Source organism: Stigmatopora nigra, chromosome 18, assembly GCF_051989575.1.
Source record: "Stigmatopora nigra isolate UIUO_SnigA chromosome 18, RoL_Snig_1.1, whole genome shotgun sequence".
Taxonomy (NCBI): domain Eukaryota; kingdom Metazoa; phylum Chordata; class Actinopteri; order Syngnathiformes; family Syngnathidae; genus Stigmatopora; species Stigmatopora nigra.
The window spans coordinates 11,364,210-11,384,659 of record NC_135525.1 but is presented as its reverse complement, the minus strand read 5'-3'; the positions used below and the strand labels follow the sequence as shown (position 1 = coordinate 11,384,659).

The 20,450-nt window shown below is 45.9% G+C and overlaps 1 protein-coding gene across 3 annotated transcripts; it reads left to right on the top strand.

Moving 5' to 3' along the window:
- The first annotated feature begins 116 nt into the window (after window positions 1-116).
- Window positions 117-20,021, top strand: ep300a (EP300 lysine acetyltransferase a). Of its 3 annotated transcripts, XM_077738602.1 has the most exons (32): window positions 117-721; window positions 2,056-2,384; window positions 2,451-2,735; window positions 3,156-3,338; window positions 3,707-4,043; window positions 4,695-4,814; window positions 4,949-5,185; window positions 5,334-5,439; window positions 5,921-6,046; window positions 8,715-8,832; window positions 8,916-9,060; window positions 9,156-9,230; window positions 9,479-9,564; window positions 9,790-9,942; window positions 10,026-10,475; window positions 11,329-11,716; window positions 11,800-11,918; window positions 12,091-12,154; window positions 12,238-12,413; window positions 12,502-12,590; window positions 13,125-13,205; window positions 13,462-13,518; window positions 13,599-13,676; window positions 13,748-13,815; window positions 13,888-14,038; window positions 14,113-14,259; window positions 14,621-14,734; window positions 14,815-14,980; window positions 15,118-15,285; window positions 15,367-15,528; window positions 16,017-16,298; window positions 16,515-20,021. In XM_077738602.1, exons 1-32 carry the CDS (start codon window positions 628-630, stop codon window positions 19,602-19,604), a joined length of 8,244 nt encoding a protein of 2,747 aa, XP_077594728.1. In that variant the 5' UTR covers window positions 117-627; the 3' UTR covers window positions 19,605-20,021. The 3 variants fall into 3 exon arrangements, with proteins under 3 accessions (XP_077594728.1, XP_077594727.1, XP_077594726.1); XM_077738601.1 differs by having other exon boundaries at window positions 2,056-2,735; window positions 4,695-4,808; XM_077738600.1 differs by having other exon boundaries at window positions 2,056-2,735.
- Window positions 20,022-20,450: the final 429 nt, after the last annotated feature.

Sequence of the window (20,450 nt, the reverse complement as noted above, 5' to 3'; positions counted from 1 at the left end):
CTTTTTGCAGCATTTTCAAAAAAATGAACAATCAACACGAAATTTGAACATGTCATTTTAATTTCAAATATTTTCTTCCAATTTCAAATTGGCACGAATTGGTCACCACCACCACGACCACCACCAGCGGCACCACCATCACTTGGCAGGCGAGCGAACCGTCTCCCGCCGACATTATCTCCAGCCAGACTCCGCTGGCTGTAATGACGGAGGCAGCCATGGAAGCGAGACCCGGGGACAGTTTGTTTCCAACCGAAGAATCTTTGCAAGTTTAGGGGGTGGAAGTCTACGCGAACCCCCGGGCCGGCCGACCGGCCACCCCCTCTTTACTTTCACCGACCCCTTCCTCCTCTTCCTCCTCCTCCTCCTCCGCTGGTAGAAATTTATAAAGAACAAAAAATCCGACGAGGGAGGGAGGAGGAGGGGGGGTTGATTATACGCCGAGGCTGAAATCGAGAGGCGAACCCAGGGAAAGAGGAGTAATTTGTACACGGGACTTTCCCCCTCTTAATCCCCCCAAAGGAGGGGGAAAAGTCGCAATATTGGAAACGGGAAGGAAACAGCTTGTGACGGCGCCGAATCGCCTGCCATTGTGGATACTTTCTATATTTTTATTTCGAAAAAAATATGGCCGAGAACGTTCTGGACTCTGGCCCGCCTTCAGCCAAGAGGCCTAAACTCTCCTCTCCGGCACTTTCCGCCTCTGCCAGCGATGGAAATGGTGCGTATGTCTGCAAGATATCGCCCGCGACGTTCTTATTTGCCATTTTGGCTCTTTGTCGGCCCTCTCCGGGCGCCCGCCAGCGAGCGAGGACGCGGGATTCCGCTTGTGTTTTTGTCGTAGCATGCTAACGTTAGCCGTGCTAGGCGAGTGTGTCGGACGTGCCGTGGTTGGAGAACCTCCCATAGCTAAGCTCGCATGCTTCGTACCATTACAGCCGGAGCTAGCCTCGTTAGCCGTTGGCTAGCTAAGCTACCTAACCGAAGACTTGACCGTGCCCGTGCCTAATTGCCTTTATAGCCGGCCTTTATCACAAGTTAAAGAGAAGCTCCGCTCGGTTTCTATTACACTGACAACAAGCCAGTTAGCTCCCTCCCGGCCTCGGGATAAATCAAGGCGAACGTTCTACATAGCTTGCCTGGCTGGCCCCCTTTCCTTCATCACAAACCCGAGTTTTCCCCAGGTTGTCAAGTGACCATTATGCTTTGGACGATATGGGCCTTTTTGGGGGGAAGCTAAACTAGTGCCGGCTTAATTGTCATGGCCGACGGTGTTTTTTTTGTTTTGTTTTTCGGTTTGTTTTGTTTTTCCTTCTCGTGTACGGCAATGACAGCAGCTGGAAGACTGGCCTCCTCGAGAAGCTCCCTAGAATGAAGCATGGACAGCGCCATGTCCAAAGCATCTATTCTAAAAATCAAACATGGACACTCCTCCATGCTAAAGTAGTCGTAACCTATCGTAACCTTTTTACTTTTCTTTTTTTGACTTTGTTATACTCAGTTTTATGGCCATGTCAGTGTCAAGCATTTCGAGCTGAGCCCGTCAGCCATTAACAGTTATTTATTGCACCCTTGCAATTCATGAAGATCCAGGCAAATTCTTTTATAAAGACGGCTTTAAAATAAACTTCAAAGTTAGGGCTTGCTATTTCATAACATGATAAAATGGCTTTATAGTCAGTGTATGGGCAGACACAAGTTTGGGGTGCAACTACGTACCGGGGTGTAAAAAAAAAAGGCAATACAACTTGATAGAGAATAAATATTAGTGTTCATTCTTAATGTGAAGCAGTAAAAGTAAGGATAGAAATGGGAAACGAACGACTGGCAAATGCGAGTGTTGGTCCGGATTTTCTACATAAATTATTCACAATTCTTCCTTAAACACAAATGCTATTATATTTTGTCACTTTCCTAATTCATGATTAGTACTAACTAGCTCTCACTGACCTTTTCATACCAAAAAATGCATCAAAAATGTCTATAATCTGCTTCCATTTTTTTGTTGACGTCCCAGTTTCAGTCACTCACGTCAAATGTCGCCATCTTTTTCAGATTTTGGCTCATTATTCGACCTGGAGCACGACCTCCCTGACGAGCTCATCAGCAGTAACGAACCGGGCCTCGTCAATGGCGGGGACCTCAACCAGTTGCACACCACCCTGGGGACTGGTGGCGGCGCCGGCCCGGGAGGAGGGATGGCTTTCGGCCTGGTTCCGGGCGCGGGCCAGGACGCCGTGGCCAAACACAAGCAGTTGTCGGAGCTGTTGCGCTCGGGGGCGCCCGCCTCCACCCCGCAGGGACATCAAGGGGCCCTGGGGAGTCCGGGAGGCCCCGCCGCCATCGGGCAGCACGTGGCTAACATGAAGGCATGCCCGGGCCAGGTAGCGCAACAGATAATGGGCCAAGGACAACAACAACAACAACAACAACACCTCTCCCCCCAGCAGCAGGCTAACATGATGCAGCAGCAAAATGCCGTGGCAGGCATGATGGGCGGTATGAACAGGGCCATGATGGCGGCGGCGGTAGCCGCGCAGCAGCAAAAAGGGAATAACGGCGCGGCGGCGCAAGCCGGCATGATGGGAAACCAGGTGATGAACGGCTCGCCCAGGTTGGGCTTCGGGAATCAAGGGATGGGCGGGAACGGAAATCTGCTGGCCGATACGTTGCAGCAACCCGGTGGGGGAGGACAGCCGGGGGCCAGGGGGCAACAACCTGCCATGCTCAATAAGGTGAGGACCACTATCTTGTTTGTTGGGGGAATTTATTGACAATAACAGTGAGAAAAAAAATGTTAGTTGTAGTTTTTATGGCAACGCAAAAGAGAATTTCCTGGGCTGGTTTACTCAGAATGAAGTATATAAATACTTTGATTAGTTTTCTCACATCTCTACATTTGAACTAATTGAAACTTCTGTATCAAAGTATTCCTTGGTAACTCTTCTTTTAATCGCTTTTGTTGAAAGATGAAAATACTCTAGAGCACTGGTGTCAAAGCTGCGGCCTGGGGGCCAAATCTGGCCCGCCGAGTCATTTTGTGCGGCCCGAAAAAGTCAATCATGAGTGCTGACTTTCTGTTTTAGGATTAAATTCAAATGAAGAGTAAAGATGTTATATGAATATAAAATGTTTTTCATCTGTTTGTCTTGTAGATGGCAATGATGGGCAACCAAGGGGTTCCCTTCGGAGGTCCTTACGCCGGGCAGGGAAATCAAGGCCTCGGTGGCGGCGGGATGGGACAAACGCAACATCAAAACAAAGGTCCAATGGCTAACAGTTTGGCTCAATTCAACGTGGACAAGAAAAATCAGCCCCTGCCAGGAATGGCCGCCATGGTACAAACTTCCCGTCAATCAAATTGAAATACTTTGCCCTGACCTTGACTTTTTGAACGTCCAGCAATCTCGTCGATCATTTTAAAGAGTCACCAATCATGGAAATCATGGCTCACCTTTAATTATCTTTTTTCATGTATAGTTGACATATTTTTTCACATTTAAGCCATATTAATCGCTAAAAGAATGATTGAATCGAGGGTAAAGGCTTATATGCGCATAAGTTAGACTTGACATGGACAAAAGTGCAAAAAAATCAAAATAGAGAAAAGATAAACGGATAAAACTCGAAAACAAATTTATTTTGGATGTCTATAAAAGTACGGCTCGCTATTTTTTTCATGGCTGTTCTTACCTGTCGTTTTCAGGGCGCCCAGCAGTCCCAGTCGGGTGTCAGCGGACCCTCAGGTGGACCTTTGGGCGGGGCCCCCGGCATGGTTCCAGGAGCCCCGGGAGGACTAGTGGGTCCAGGCGCCCAGGTTTCGGCGGCCTCCGCGGCGGCCGTGGCCGGGGCTCCGCCTACCGCCGATCCCGAGAAACGGAAGCTGATCCAACAGCAGTTGGTTCTCCTTCTCCACGCCCACAAGTGTCAACGGCGAGAGCAGGCCAACGGAGAAGTCCGACAGTGCAACTTGCCACATTGCCGCACCATGAAGAACGTCCTCAATCACATGACGCATTGCCAGGCCGGCAAGAATTGTCAGGGTGAGTCGTTATTTCTTGAATTTTTCCATATGTATATGTATGATAATACTTTACATCCCAATAGGTCAAGGGGGTCAGACTCGGGTTGGTTCAAGGCCTGCTTTAACGTCAACTTGATTTCAAGTGGGCCATTTTAGATATAATTTTTAGATTTTTTTTTAATAAATGGATTAAAAGAACTGGATTAAAAGCCCTGAATATTCTGTTTTTTTTTATAGATCTAAAACAATGTTTATTTGAGCGTTTTTTATATATTTTTAGATTTTACAAAATTATTTTTGAGCTAAAAACAAAAAAAATGAATTAAAATTACTATTATTGATTTTAAAAGGGAAAAATCAGCAAACAATTAATATACATCTATACTTTTCATTTTAATTTGATCCTAAAACAGAATAATTTACTTTCTCGGGCCGCACAAAATAATGCAGCGGGCCAAATTTGGCCCCCGGGCCGCCACTTGGACACCTGTGGAATAGCTTGTCAAAATACCACAAAAATATACATGGCATTTAAAAATGTGCCACTATATACAAAAAAAAAACCCAACAACATTAACGGGTTGCTAGAAAGATTAACAAGAACATTGCATTTAGGCTAAATAGCAGTGATAACGTAACGATTAACGTAGAAATGTCTTCTATTTTTCAGTGGCCCACTGTGCATCATCAAGGCAAATCATCTCCCACTGGAAAAACTGCACTCGACACGACTGTCCAGTCTGCCTACCACTGAAGAACGCTGGAGACAAGAGGAACCCGCAGTGTGAGTGTCTGTATCTGACCAAAAAACATTATTTCACTTCCTTACGGATAAAAAAAACAAAAACACAAGGTTCTTCCATGCAGCCATTTTGTTTGTTGACATCCAGTCATTTGTTTTTTCCATTTGCTCTCTCCTCACAGCTCTTCTTGGGGCAGCTGCCGCCGGTCTGGGAAGTTCTCTTGGTTCGGTCCCTGGAAGTCAAGCCAGCGCTCCAAACATTAACCCGTCGAGCCAGATTGACCCGAGTTCCATAGAAAGGGCCTATGCAGCCTTGGGTTTAACCTACCAGGGAAATCAGATCCAGGGTCAGCCTTCACAGCCCAATATGGCCAACCAGGCCCTACAAGGTCAAGCTGGCATGAGGCCTTACCCAATGGGTGAGTTGCTTCCCTTTTTTCATGTCCTTAGTGTCTAGACAAGTATTGTATTTTCTCACATATACATCATATTTTTTGCAAAAAAATGAGGACTGAATATGCGAGAAAGTTCGGTAAATCAAGTGTTTTTTTATTTTTTATTTTTTAGGAGCAAATCCTATGGGAGTCAATGGAGGTGTGGGTGCGCCTTCTCAGAATCAACAATCCAACCTATTGCAGGACACCATGATGCACCTCAATGTGAATAGCCAAGGGTGAGAAGCCGGGCCGGACCATTTTAGATAGAATATTTAATATTTTTTTTAATAAATGGATTAAAAGAACTGGATTAAAAGACCTGAATATTCAGTTTTTTTTTTATAGATCTAAAACAATGTTTATTTGAGCTTTTTTAAAATATATTTTTAGATTTTACAAAATTATTTTTGAACTAAAAACAGATAAAAATGGATTAAAAAAATTCAATTATTGATTTAATAGAGGGAAAATCAGGAAATGTAATATACATCTATACTCTTCATTTTAATTTGATCCTAAAACAGAATGATTGACTTTCTCGGGCCGCACAAAATGATGCGGCGGGCCAGATTTGGCCCCCGGGCCGCCACTTTGACACCTGTGCAATAGGTTGTCGAAATACCCCAAAAATGGATATGGGCCCTCGAATTGATTTGAGGAAATTATTGAACTGGATGACATGTCTATAAACCATGATTTTTCTTTTTGGTTCAACAGTCTGATGAATGATGCCAGTGGGGTCGGCGCCATGCCCACAGCTGGTCCGCCCTCCGCTACGGGAATGAGAAAAAGCTGGCACGAAGACATCACGCAGGACCTGCGGAACCACTTGGTACACAAGCTGTGAGTACAGTGGCAGCCATCTTCATATTTTTTTTCCTCGTATTTGGTGCCAGAAAGACTTGATATTTGACATTTTGGCCAAAAGCCAATCAGAATAAAGTGGTACTATTACATCTTTAAATTGCATTCTGTTAGTCGCCTCTTGTTTAAAAATATTGAAAAAGCACAAACTGGAAATTGCCTGAAAATATTTTGCAAACCTGGTTAAAGGTACCCAAATATTAGAATTATGTATAGCTGGGGTGGGGAGGCTTTCACAAAGCTTTCCGCAATACTAAGTGTCCTGCGACTGCAATCAGTGAATTGGCATCAGCTGCTTGTTTCAGCCCAACCCCCGCTGGTTCAAAGTTTGTCAGCTCGGTCGGTGCTGGATGACTTGAGCAAAAGCAAAAGCTCTATCGAGCACCTCCCCTCCCACACTATACCAACCCCCGCTCATTCCACTTTTTCACCTATATATGTGCCTTTGTCACCGTTGCAAAACCATCCCCTGCCTGATATAAACTGTCAAAAGCCAATTCAAAACTTGTTTTTTTTTTACCTATTTCAAACATGGGCCATCAAAGTGCAAACTTTGGACCATTTTGACTCATTTAAAAGCACCTTTGCTAAATGATATTTCACATATTTCATTCTACACAGCTTCATATGATGACAATAAAGGCTTTTGATTTAATATATAGGCATATTATCCCATAAGACTAAGCTTTCCTTTCAAACAATTCCACAAAATGTAGCTTTCCATAAAGAGCAAGCTTTCCGCAATACTAAGTATCCTGCGTCTGCAATCAGTGGATTGACTTCAGGTGCTTCTCACAGCCCAACCCCCGTGGCTTCAAAGTTGGTCAGCTCAGTGCTGGACGGCTCGAGCAAAAAGCAACTCCCTCCCTACCCACCCAAAGCGGCCCAACCCCCGTCGAGTCAACTTTTTCACCTATGTATGTGCCTTTGTCACCTTTGCAAAGACACCATGCCTTGCATGAACTGTTAAAAGCCAATTCAATACTTTTTTTTTTTTACCTATTTCAAACGTGGGCCATCAAAGCACAAACTTTGGACCATTTCGACCCATTTAAGAGCACTTTTTTTGAATAATATTTCACCCATTTTATTATACACAGCTGTGTAATGATGCCAAAAGTGGCTTTTGATTTTATATAAAGGCCTAGCATCCCATAAGACTAGGCTTTCCTTTCAAACAATTCCACAAAATGTAGCTTTCCATAAAGAGCAATACTAAGTGTCCAGCAAGTGCAATCAGTGGATTGGCATCAGCTGCTTCTTCTGCCCAACCCCCGCTGGTTCAAGTTTGCCAGTCAGCTCAGTCAACTCGGTGCTGGACGGCTCGAGCAAAAAGCTCCCTCCTTCCCTCCCTCCCTCCCCACCCAAAGTGGCCCAACCCCCGTCGATTCAACTTTTTCACCTATGTATGTGCCTTTGTCACCTTTGCAAAGACACCATGCCTTGTATGAATTGTCAATAGCCAATTCAATACTTTTTTTGCCTATTTCAAACGTGGGCCATCAAAGTGCAAACTTTGGACCATTTTGACCCATTTAAAAGCTCCTTTGTTGAATGATATTTCAACTATTTCATTCTACACAGCTGCATATGATGACAATAAAGGCTTTTGATTTGATATACAGGCATAGCATCCCATAAGACTAAGCTTTTATTTCAAACTATTCCTCAAAATGTAGCTTTTCATAAAGAGCAATACTAAGTGTCCAGCAAGTGCAATCAGTGGATCGGCATCAGCTGCCTCTTCTGCCCAACCCCCGCTGGGTCAAAATTTGTCAGCTCGGGCCGGTGCTGGACGTCTTGAGCAAAACCAAAAGCTCTATCGAGCACCTCCCCTCCCACCCTCCTCCCACGACATCCCAACCCCCATCAGTTCAACTTTTTCACCTATGTATGTGCCTTTTTGACCTCTGCAAAGCAACCCCTGCCTGGTATAAACTGTCAAGAGCCAGTTCAAGACATTTTTTACCTACTTCAAATGTGGGCCATCAAAGTGCAAACTTTGGACCATTTTGACCCATTTAAGAGCACCTATGTTAAAATTATATTTCACATATTTCATTCTACACAGCTGTGTAATGATGAGAATAAAGGCTTTTGATTTGATATACAGGCATAGCATCCCACAATAGTAGGCTTTCATTTCAAACTATTCCTCAAAATGTAGCTTTCCATAAAGTGCAATACTGAGTGTCCTGCGAGTGCAATCAGTGGATCGGCATCAGCTGCTTCTCTTGCCCAACCCCCGCTGCTTCAAGTTTGTCGGCTTGAGCCAAAAATCTTCCTCCCAAGCCACAGCCGACCCAACCCCCGTCCATTCCATTTTGTCAGCTATGTATCTACCCTTATGGACCCTGCCTGGTATAAACTGTCAATAACCAGTCATCAAAGTGCAAACTTTTTAACCGTTTTGACCCATTTAAGAGTACCTTTGTTAAATGGTATACACAATTAATGCTTTTCATTTACATATAAATACTTTTATGAAATATTGCAAGTGAAACGGGAAGATGAGGGAATCACACATAGATATTTACACTTAAAAATGCTTTTAAGTACTACTTTGTGTCATTTCTTTGCTTAAAAAATGAGCTGAAAGTGTCCTTTTTAAAAAAAAAAAATAATTTATTCATTTTCCCCCCCACAGGGTTCAAGCCATCTTTCCCACTCCAGATCCCGCCGCTTTAAAAGACCGCCGGATGGAGAACTTAGTGGCTTACGCCCGGAAAGTTGAAGGCGACATGTACGAATCCGCTAACAATAGAGTAAGTAGATTGTCATATTTCATAGCCGTTTATTATCAGTATTGGCTTCTAAATCCCCATATTTTTTCTCTCTCTCCCTCCAGGCCGAGTACTATCACCTCCTGGCCGAGAAAATCTATAAAATCCAGAAGGAGCTGGAGGAAAAGAGGAGAACGCGTCTCCAGAAGCAGGGTCTGGGTCTTGGCCCCGCCGCCATGGGCCAGTCTCCGGGAACTGGCTTGACTCCAAGTGAGTCTGAAAATAGGCTTGCGTTGATTTCAATGGGATCATTCATTCAAAAAAGACCAGCAGTTAATGTCTAATCCCTCCATTTTTTTTCTTAGATGGACCCCTCCCTGACCCATCAATGGTACGACCCACTGGACCCAATCAGATGCTCAACAGAATGCAAAGCCCAGGTACGAAATCATTAAAAAACAGGCTTTATTTTTTTTAAAGTTTAATACTAGACAGTGTATGTTTTTATCTGGGATTGTCACAATTTTTTTAGTTTACATTTGCATGGCAAATGTTAACATTTTAACGTAAAGAGCCCAAAATGTTATCTTGCCTGGTCTCAATGGACTAATGTTGTTTTTCAAATGAGCCAAAATAGTCACTTATCAGGGGTTAATGTCATCTAATCTCAATTGTCTTGTGTTGTTAGGCATGAATCAATTCAATCAAATGGGGATGCAGTCTATGGGCCAGAGGTCCACTCCTCCTCTTCCCTTGGGAACATCGGCCAATCAGGTTAGTCCACAACGATCAGGACTTTTATTGCATTAGCCCACTTTGTGTACACTTTGATTTACAGATAATTCCAATCTGTCAACTCTATTAAATGGGAGCATTTACACACAGTTTAGATCCGGGGTGATTAAAAAGCCTAGTATATCAAAACTTTACATTAAAAGTGATTTTTTTTTTAAAATCCTGATTTATTGTTTTGTCTCATACCCGTGCCACAAACTCAAGATGGGAATGGCTGGACCCAGGATGTCTCAGCCCACAGTCGCTCAACTACAAAGTCAGTTCATGTCCCAGGGACAATTCCCCGGCTCGGGACCCGGTGTGGGAACGACCAATCCCGGGATGACCCAGCCTGGATCCCAAGGAGGAATGGCCCAGGTGAGGCAAAAAAGTCAAAAATTACATTTTTAAATTCTTTTTCTTCTTTATCCTCATGCTTTTTTCACTTTCTCCTCTCTTAGACACAAATGGGAACGCCTCCTCCTCTTCCGGTCGCCAGTCCTTTGCCCCAAGCGGCTTCGGCGAGCACTCCCGGCGGACTGGCCTCAGTGGGCGGTCCTATGAGCGTGGGAGGCCCCAACTCCGCCTCCTCCATGACCCCCAATGCTAACCAACAAGCTAACTCCATCCCCCATTTAGCAGCCATGCGCGGGAGCTCGCCCTCGCCGGCTCACAGTCGTTCGCCCACGCCTCATCAGACTCCGCCCCGATTGGCCGGCTCGCAGACCCCTCAACCGCACACCCCTAACGCATCGCAGTTGGCGGCGCCCCAAGCCGCTCACCAGGGCAAGGCCCCCGGGTCCAATAAGCCACTACAGCAGCCTCACATCGGGGGCGGATCGACCACGCCGTCACACCCGGGATTGGGATCCGGTTCGACGCCGCACGGCGCTCAGCTGCCACGCACTCCGGTCAGTGGATTTCCTTGAGAAATTTAACACACAAGTCCAAGTGCCTAGTTATTATTCAGGGCTATTCTCTCTGGTGCTCGGACGTTTGGTCGCCAGTCAAATGGTGACAGAGAGTTTACTGTTGAAACCAGCTCTCAAAATTATATTTATGAGAGAGAGTTTAATATTGAAGTTCTGTTTAATATTGAAGTACTGTTTAATATTGAAGTACTGTTTAATATTGAAGTACTGTTTAATATTGAAGTACTGTTTAATATTGAAGTACTGTTTAATATTGAAGTACTGTTTAATATCTAAGTACTGTTTAATATCTAAGTACTGTTGAAAACGGTAGCTATTTAGGTATTAATAATCAGACAGTACTTAGATATTAAATAGTACTTAGATATTAAATAGTACTTAGATATTAAACAGTACTTGGATATTAAACAGTACTTAGATATTAAACAGTACTTAGATATTAAACAGTACTTAGATATTAAATAGTACCTAGATATTAAATAGTACTTAGATATTAAACAGTACTTAGATATTAATTAGTACTTAGATATTAAACAGTACTTAGATAGTAAACAGTACTTAGATAGTAAACAGTACTTGGATATTAAACAGTACTTGGATATTAAACAGTACTTGGATATTAAACAGTACTTGGATATTAAATAGTACTTAGATATTAAACAGTACTTAGATATTAAACAGTAGCAGCAACAATTTGCCCTTTGTGGAACAACAAAATGCAACTTTGTATGGTCTTGAGTCTTGCTACTTTCACAAAGAGCTTGTCTTTTAGGTTGGACATTTTTTGGGTCCTCCATTTTGTCTTAATTCTTTTGTCCCCTTCTTTCCACAGTTGTCCCAAAAGGGCTCGTTCCAAGCGGACAGCCAGGCCTTGACTCCGGCCTCCGTCAACAGCCTGGACACTTCCTCCCAACAGATCCAATCGGACGCCGACGTCAAGTCGGAAGTCAAAGAAGACGCCGAGGAGAGCGACGGCGGCGCCAAGGGAGGCAAACTGGCCACCGTCAAAACGGAAGCAAACGCTGTGAAAATGGAGATTAAAAAAGAGGAGTGTTCCGCCGCCGAAGCGGGCAAGGTGGTTCCCATGGAAACGTCCAGCGCCGCCCCCCCTTCCACCTCGGCGCTTCTGACCGAAGACAAAAAACCCGAGGTGAAGAATGAGCCCAAAGAAGAACAGTTAGCCGACGCCGCCGCGTCGCAAACAGCGGCAAAGAAGAAGGGTAAGGATTCATTACTACTTTAAATTCATTTTTTAACACAAAACAAAGTGCTCTCCCTTAAAATCTGTGTTTCAACTCCCCAGTTTTTAAACCAGAAGAGCTTCGACAGGCCCTCATGCCAACACTGGAGTCCCTCTACAGGCAAGAACCGGAATCGTTGCCGTTCAGGATGCCTGTCGACCCGCAGCTGCTTTGCATACCTGTACGTATATATTGACAATTCGCCATTTTGTTTCGCCCAGAAAAACGTTGTCGGGCTGTAAAAGTCACTCTTGGAGTTTGCAAAAAAAATTACATTTCCTAAAGTACCACACTCACCAAAATCTTTCATAAGTTTAATAGTTTAATGGGGTCTTCTGTGTGTTTTTTTTCAGGACTACTTTGACATTGTGAAGAACCCCATGGATTTATCCACCATCAAGCGGAAACTAGACACGGGTGAGTATTTTTGATTAATTGGATGGCGCTACTAAAGTTGTTGGGATTTGTTATTGTGGAACATTTTCCTTTTGGATTGGTAGGTCAGTATCAAGATCCGTGGCAGTACGTAGACGACATCTGGTTGATGTTCAACAACGCCTGGCTGTACAACCGTAAGACGTCTCGGGTCTACAAATGCTGCTCCAAACTAGCCGAGGTCTTCGAACAGGAGATCGATCCCGTCATGCAGAGACTCGGCTACTGTTGTGGACGAAAGGTGCGACCAGGGAACCCCAAGGAAATTCAAACTTTTTGCACGGCAACGCGCTGGTAACATAACCTAAACATATTTTTGTGGCCAACAGTTGGAGTTCTCCCCTCAGACGCTATGCTGCTATGGAAAGCAGCTGTGCACTATTCCCAGAGACGCTGCTTACTTCAGCTACCAGAACAGGTAAGAACAGGGGAAAAGGACATTTTTATATTAAAGGGAGACTGACGGGATTGCCGATCATTTCTAGAAATAAGCCTTGTGCTCAATGTTCCCTCTAATTTTTCGTTGGTCTGGGCAGAAAGACAACATCCCTAAGTGCACTGAGTACCAGTGTGTGACATCATCATTGCTCGCCATGGGCACACTAGTATCAGAACTGCCATAAGCAGGTGCATGTCAATGTTCCCTCTAATTTTTCATGTAAAACATGCTGTAAAACACAAAAAAACATAAGAGTGGACAGAGCTACTGTCATTGGCGCCATCATGGGGAAAGGAGTAAAAAAAAAGAATTAAATACAATAAAGAAAAAAAAACACAAAAAAAAGAAGAAGAAAATTAAATAAGGAAGTACATCTTCTGCTATTGGTGGGAAAAGAACAGGTTCAATTCAATATTTGTTCACTAGGTTTGTGCACAGAAGGTCTTTTGCCTGAGCCTTTTGGGGTAAAAAAAACCTTTTTAGTTGACCACAATTTGGGCTTATCGCCGACAGGTACCACTTTTGTGAGAAGTGTTTTAACGAGATCCAAGGGGAGAGCGTGTCGCTGGGCGACGATCCCACTCAGCCACAGACGTAAGTGTTTACTTATTGTTGAGTTAACAAAGAAAAACTCACATTTGTCTACAAGAATGTCGCAAAAATATCACGTTGCTGCCGAATTTTCCATGTTGGATGGTCACAGTTGGTTTTGCAGGTCATTTTTCTGGACCTAAATTGACTTCTTTACTTGTTTTTTATGGTTTTTAATGGAAATCCTCATTAACATAATTCATTTTAAGGGAAAGAAATGGAGAAATGACAATGTAATGTCTTTTTTTTATTATTTCAGATCTATTAACAAAGAGCAGTTTGAGAAGAAAAAGAATGACACACTGGACCCCGAATTGTAAATTTTGCAGATTATGCCATCATATTTTAGACCCAAAATGCATCAAATATAATGTGTTTTTTTGTTTTTTTTGACAGACTTGTTGAATGTTTGGACTGTGGACGCAAAATGCACCAGATTTGTGTCTTGCATAATGACACAATTTGGCCACTAGGGTAAGAGAAATTATTTTTGTTTTGGTCATCATGAGGAATATTTATGATTTTTTTTTTTGTATTTTTCTCAGCTTTATATGTGACGGCTGTCTTAAGAAGTCGAATAAAACCAGGAGGGAGAACAAGTATTCTGCTAAAAGTCAGTCACTTTATTCATTTTGTGGACGCAATTGAAGAAAAACTAACAAGTTTTTTTTTTGTGTCATCTCAGGGTTACCTCAAACAAAGTTGGGCTACTTCTTGGAGACGAGAGTGAACGACTTCTTGAAACGGCAAAACCAGCTGGAGGCCGGAGAGGTCTTTATCCGCATGGTCCACGTCTCTGACAAAGTAGTGGAAGTTAAACCTGGCATGAAGTCCAGGTATGGTACCAGTGGTGGACATTTTGACTCATTTATTAAGTCATTCTTTTCCTCTAATCGTTTTTTTTTTTCAGGTTTGTGGACAGTGGCGAGATGTCAGAGTCTTTCCCGTACAGGACAAAAGCCCTTTTTGCATTTGAGGACATTGATGGTGCAGATGTTTGCTTTTTTGGAATGCACGTTCAGGAATATGGATCAGATTGTCCACAGCCTAATCAGAGGTATTTTAAAAAAAAAAAAAAGATCACTTGTTAATACAAATGTTGTCTTTTTCTATAGAATTTTCAATATATATTTATATCTTCTTTTTGTAATAAACTAATGTTGGTAACAGAGCATCATGTAGTATTTGTAAACAAAAAAAAGGAATTTGTCATGAGCTGAGGGCATTCTATTTTGACCGCTGTAAAAAATATCAGTCTCAAGGAAAAAATCAAATTGGGAGTATATATAAAGGAGCATCGGGATATCTGGAATGGTAGACTTTTTACAGCGTGGTGACTTGCTAAAATGGGAACGTATTTTTAATACAGTTCAAAGTGTCATGAATAATAATCTACTTTTTAAAAATCTTCTCCTCAGACGAGTATACATCTCCTACTTGGACAGCGTGCATTTTTTCCGGCCACGAAGTCTTCGAACGGCGGTCTACCATGAAATTCTCATTGGCTACTTAGAGTATGCCAAGAAGTTGGGGTATGAAAGATCCATATTTTTTTTAAAAACAGATTGCCACGGTAATGTCCAAGAAACGCCAACTTTTTGTGTCCTTTTAGGTACACCACCGGGCATATCTGGGCCTGTCCGCCAAGTGAAGGGGACGACTACATTTTCCACTGTCATCCGGCCGATCAGAAAATCCCAAAACCAAAACGCCTTCAGGAATGGTACAAGAAGATGTTGGACAAAGCGGTGGCGGAGCGAATAGTGCACGACTACAAGGTAGGGAAAGACACCATTTTTGATTTTTGGTTGACTTTTAGCTAATATTCATTGACACATTGAATTGAATACCTTTTATTGTCATTATACGAATATTAGTCCTAAAAAATGTCTATACAATGTTTTTCCTCCAACAGGACATCTTCAAGCAGGCAACAGAAGATCGCTTGACCAGCGCCAACGAGTTACCGTATTTCGAAGGCGACTTTTGGCCCAACGTCTTGGAGGAGAGCATCAAGGAGCTGGAGCAGGAGGAAGAGGAGAGGAAACGGGAGGAGAACAGTACTTCCAACGAGAGTATCGATGTAAGCCAATCAATCGAATCCCTTTCTTTGCCAACCCTTCCAATCAATGGCTCACCTCATCTTCATTTTTTTGTCCCACAGGACAGCAAAGGTGACAGTAAAAATGCCAAGAAGAAGAACAACAAGAAGACTAGCAAGAACAAGAGCAGCCTGAGTCGAGCCAATAAGAAGAAGCCGGGGATGCCCAACGTCTCCAATGACCTTTCGCAGAAACTTTACGCCACCATGGAAAAACACAAAGAGGTGAACATTTTCTTTGAACAAAAACATGGTCTAATACTGGGGTGGTCAAACTGCGGCCCGCGGGCCAAATATGGCCCGTTAGGGTTCCTAATCCGGCCCGCCGATGTCCAATTTTTTTTCTAATTGGATTTTTTTACCCCAAGATGGCGCTGTCACATGGAAGCCAGTGGCAGTAGCTGTGTCCACTTTAATTTGTTTTTGGTGTTTTACATCTTTTTTTAAATGACATTTTAATAGTTCTTAATACATTCCTTTTTACTTGACTTTGTACTTTATACTTTTTAATGATGAGTGATGAGTATGTTAATACTAGAGTCCTTTTTTTCTGTTTATGTTTCATATGTACTGTTAACGGATGCACTTTTTTATATGGTATCCTATCTTGTGCTGACCCCGCCCATCTGTCACATTTTTAAAGTCAATGTTGCCCCCCCCTCCTCCCTGCTCTATAACATGGTTTAATCCACCTTGTTTTTTTTTTGCGGCAGGTGTTTTTTGTGATCCGTCTGATCGCCGGCCCCATGGCCAACGCTTTGCCCCCCATCGTGGACCCGGACCCCCTGATGGCCTGCGACCTGATGGACGGGCGCGACGCTTTTCTGACTCTGGCCCGAGACAAACATTTGGAGTTCAGCTCGCTCAGGCGCTCCATGTGGAGCTCCATGTGCATGTTGGTGGAACTGCACAATCAAAGCCAAGACCGCTTTGTCTACACGTGCAATCTGTGTAAACACCACGTGGAGACTCGTTTCCACTGTACCGTCTGTGAGGTGAGACCATTCTTTTGTTTTATTCAGTTTTTTTTTTACAATTCAAGGACCATAAAGCCAGAAAAGAAGGGGTTTTGCACCAAGTTTTTCGAAATGGGAATGAGATCCTTTTTAATATTTTCTCTTGTTTATTTTCAAAGTACAAGGTTAAAAACGACTATGATTTTGATCTAACTCCAAAAACTAATATCCCTTGATTTTCACTCTCTGTGGCAGGACTACGACCTTTGCATCACCTGCTACAACGCCAAAGGCCACGAGCACAAGATGGAGAAGCTTGGCCTGGGCCTGGACGACGAGAGCAGCAACCAGAGCGGCGCCGCCACGCAGAGCCCCGGCGACTCTCGCCGCCTCAGCATCCAGCGCTGCATCCAGTCTCTGGTGCACGCCTGCCAGTGCCGCAACGCCAACTGCTCGCTGCCGTCCTGCCAGAAGATGAAACGTGTGGTCCAACACACCAAAAGCTGCAAGAGGAAAACCAACGGCGGTTGCCCCATTTGCAAGCAGCTCATCGCGCTGTGCTGCTACCACGCCAAGCACTGCCAGGAGAACAAGTGCCCGGTGCCCTTCTGCCCCAACATCAAGCACAAGCTCTGCCAGCAGCAGTTGCAGCACCGCCTCCAGCAGGCCCAAATGCTGCGCCGGAGGATGGCCACCACGCAGAGGGTGGGCAAACCGGCCCCCGGGGGCGCCGTGGGGGGCAACGGCCTGCCATCCCCTGGAGCCGGCGGCAACGGAATCGCCCCCGCTCCCGGTACGCCCACGCCAGTGGGGGCGCAGACGCCTACCCAGGGCAACGTGATGTCCCTCCCTCAGCAACAGGTGGGGACGGCGCCCATTCCCTCACCCGCACAAGCGCAAGTTCAACAGCAGAGCGGCGCCTTAACTCCTCAGCATCACATGCACCACCAGTTCCAGGCCATGGGCGGAGCCGGGGTGATGAACTCCCCTCAACAGCAAATGGTGCCTCAGCTCCAGCTTCAGCAGCAACAACAGCAGCAGCAGCAACAGCAGCCCCCTGGCGTCCAGCAAATGCAACAACACCCAGGCGCGCTCCCCCCTTACAACGCGAGACCGCCAGGAGCTTCGCCTCTCCATCAGTCCCTGGGAAAACCCGGCATGGGCTCTTTGACGCCACCGCAAGGCAACCAGGTGCAAGGGTCCATGCCCGTTCAAGGACAACAGCAAGGGCCCCCCCTGGCGGCCGTGGAGACGGCCCTGAAAATACAACGACTGGCCGAGACCCAGAGGCAGATGGCCCAGGCCCAAGCCCAGGCTCAGATCCGAGGTTTAGGCCAGCCCGGGATGATGCCACAACATCCGCACCACCAGGGTAACGCGGCGCAGATGGGCATGCCGCACATGGGAGCTCAGGGGATGCCCTCCCAGGCTCAAGGGATGGTGGGTCGGACTATGCTGGACCCCCAGCAGCAGGGGATGCTGGCCGGAATGCAGCAAGGCGGCCCTCAGTCTCAGTTGCCGCCTCAAGTTCAGCAGCACCTCCAGTCGGGAGCCGGCGGACCGCTCCAGCAGGCCAACCAGCAGTGGGGGCCGGGCGGAGCCGGGATGAACCCGCAACAGAGGTCGGCCATGTTGGGTCATATGGCGGCACAGCAGCAACAGCAGCAACAAACGGCGGTGGCTCAGCAGCAGCAACAACAGCAACAAGTCAACCGCGGCCTGATGATGTCGGGAGGGCCGGCGGGAGGTCCCAGCAACCTCCCCCAGAGGGCGCTTCAGGATCTCCTGAGAACCTTGCGCTCGCCCAGTTCGCCCCTCCAGCAGCAGCAGGTCCTCAACATTCTTCGCTCCAACCCCACGCTCATGGCGGCCTTCATCAAGCAGAGGGCGGCCAAGTACCAGGGGGGACAAGGCGCCCCCGGGGGGCAAGGCCCTCCCGGAGGCGTCAGGTTCCAAGGGGGAGTGGGGGGAGGCGGGGTTCCCGGCCCGGGGCCCGGCGGGCCTAATCCGCTGAGCGCCATGGATGGCCAGCAGATGAACGTCAACCAGGCGGGCCAAGCGGGAATGAACTTGCCGCAGGGGGCGGCGGGGGGCACGGTGACCACCATGGCTCAACTTCAGCAGCTCCAGCAGCAGCAGCAGCAACAACAACAACAGCAACGGCCGATGTTGCCCGGAAACCTGCAGCAACAGCAAATGGCCGTCCTGCAACAGCAACAGCAACAACAACAACAACAAGGAGCAATGCAAACAGGTCAGCAAAATAGTTTGTCTAACATGGCGCCACATTTCAGAGAACTCTTGTTAAGACGACAACAACAACAACAGCAACAACAACAACAACAACAGCAAATGGCAAACCACGGGCAATTCCAACAAGGACAACAGAGCTTCATGCAACCTGGACAAGGTCCTGCAGGAATGCCCCCTTCTTCCCAAACCCAACCCGGCGGCGCCACCAGGGGTCCGGGACAGGCGCAACAAGGAGGTCCTCAGGGCGGGCTAGGCCAACAACAACAAGGCTACCCTGGGAACCCTTCGCAAGTGGCTGCCGCTCTCCAACAGAGGTTGCATCAAATGCAAATGCACCACCAACAACAACAACAACAGCAGCAGCAGCAGCAAAATTCCATGGGAGGGCCCCAAGACGGGGGCGTCAGTGGAGCACCCGGGGGCCCCACGCTCCAGCCGGACCTACAACAGCAACAACAGCAAGGCGGACCTCCAATACCCCAGAGCACCCAGGCGATGCTACACCAAAACATCCATCAACGGCTTCTCCAACAGCAACAACAACAACAACAACAACAGCAGCAACAGCACTTGAGCGGAACTTCCCCAGCCCAGCACAGCAGTCCCATGAGCCCCCAACAACCCATGGCCCAGTCCCCGCACCACCACCTACCGACCTCGCTGGGTAAGCAGGTGAGGTCGCCACAGCCGCAACCGTCGCCACGACCGCAGTCGCAACCCCCTCGCTCCAGCCCGTCCCCCCGCACGCAACCTTCCTCGTCGGCGTCGCAGCCTCAGCCCTCGCCGCATCGCATCTCCCCGCAGACGCAAACGGGTTCGCCGCACCACATGGGGCAGCATCACCCCAACATGGCGCCGCCACAGCCGCCCCCGCCTCCGCCGCCCCAAACGGGGGGCTCCGTGGATACGGCGGGACAGTTTAGCTCAGAGCAGAACGCTATCATTTCCCAGCTGAGCGGCATGGCCGCCATGCACGCCGTTCCTAGCGGGGCGCCGGACTTGTTAGGCCCCAACAACAACAACAATGGTAACAACAACAATAACAATAACAACAACCAGGAGCTTAACCACAACAGTTTGGACCTTCTGTAGCACGCTTTGGTCTTGACGACAAGCTGCCTGAAGAGGAAAAAGGGCAATTAATGTCTAAACTGAGGGTATTATACGTTTTTTTTTTTTTTTTATTTAAATATTTTTGCGATGTAGAAAAATGAACTCAAACTTCCTATGGGAGAAATACAGCGGAAAATATCCTAGAAGACAAATGAATAAATTAAAAACAATGGTAAATTATTGCTGTTTATATATATAAATATAAATATATATATAAATATATCTATTTTTGCCAACTGTGTACAAAATGGTGGAAGGGCAATGTTTCAGGTTGAAGATCTTTTCTTCGGTAGTCTATGAAACAATATTTTTGGGGACTTTTTGCCTTTTTAATGACTATTTTTACTAGTTTAAATGTGGCAAAATATCAAGTGAGTTGACATGCTGTATTTTTCGTTTTTTTTTTCTTTCTTTTTTTGCGCAAATACCCAGTCATGATTGTATCTTCTTTTTTTTTTGCAAATGGATGAAAACTTTCCATCTTTATTTTGCCGTCACAGACTCGTAAAACGAGCCATCGGTGCATTTTTCTTCCTTTTTTCGCCATTATTTTTTTTTACGTTTTCCCCCTTTTTTGGATAAAAACGAGCCGCGGGGGAAGGCCGCTTTTTGGATGATTTAAGCCGACGTCCAAAAAGTGCTTCCCCCGGCTTCCAAATAGCTGGCGAGGAAGCGGCGTCCATTTCTACTCATGTACATATTTGGCTGGCGCTGTGAGATAAAAAAAAAAAACGTCAATCAACCCTTTATAATTTAGCCCCACTCCGATATTTTTTTTCTTCCAAAATGTCCGCTTAATCGTCCCAACTTTGCTCTCAGCCATAA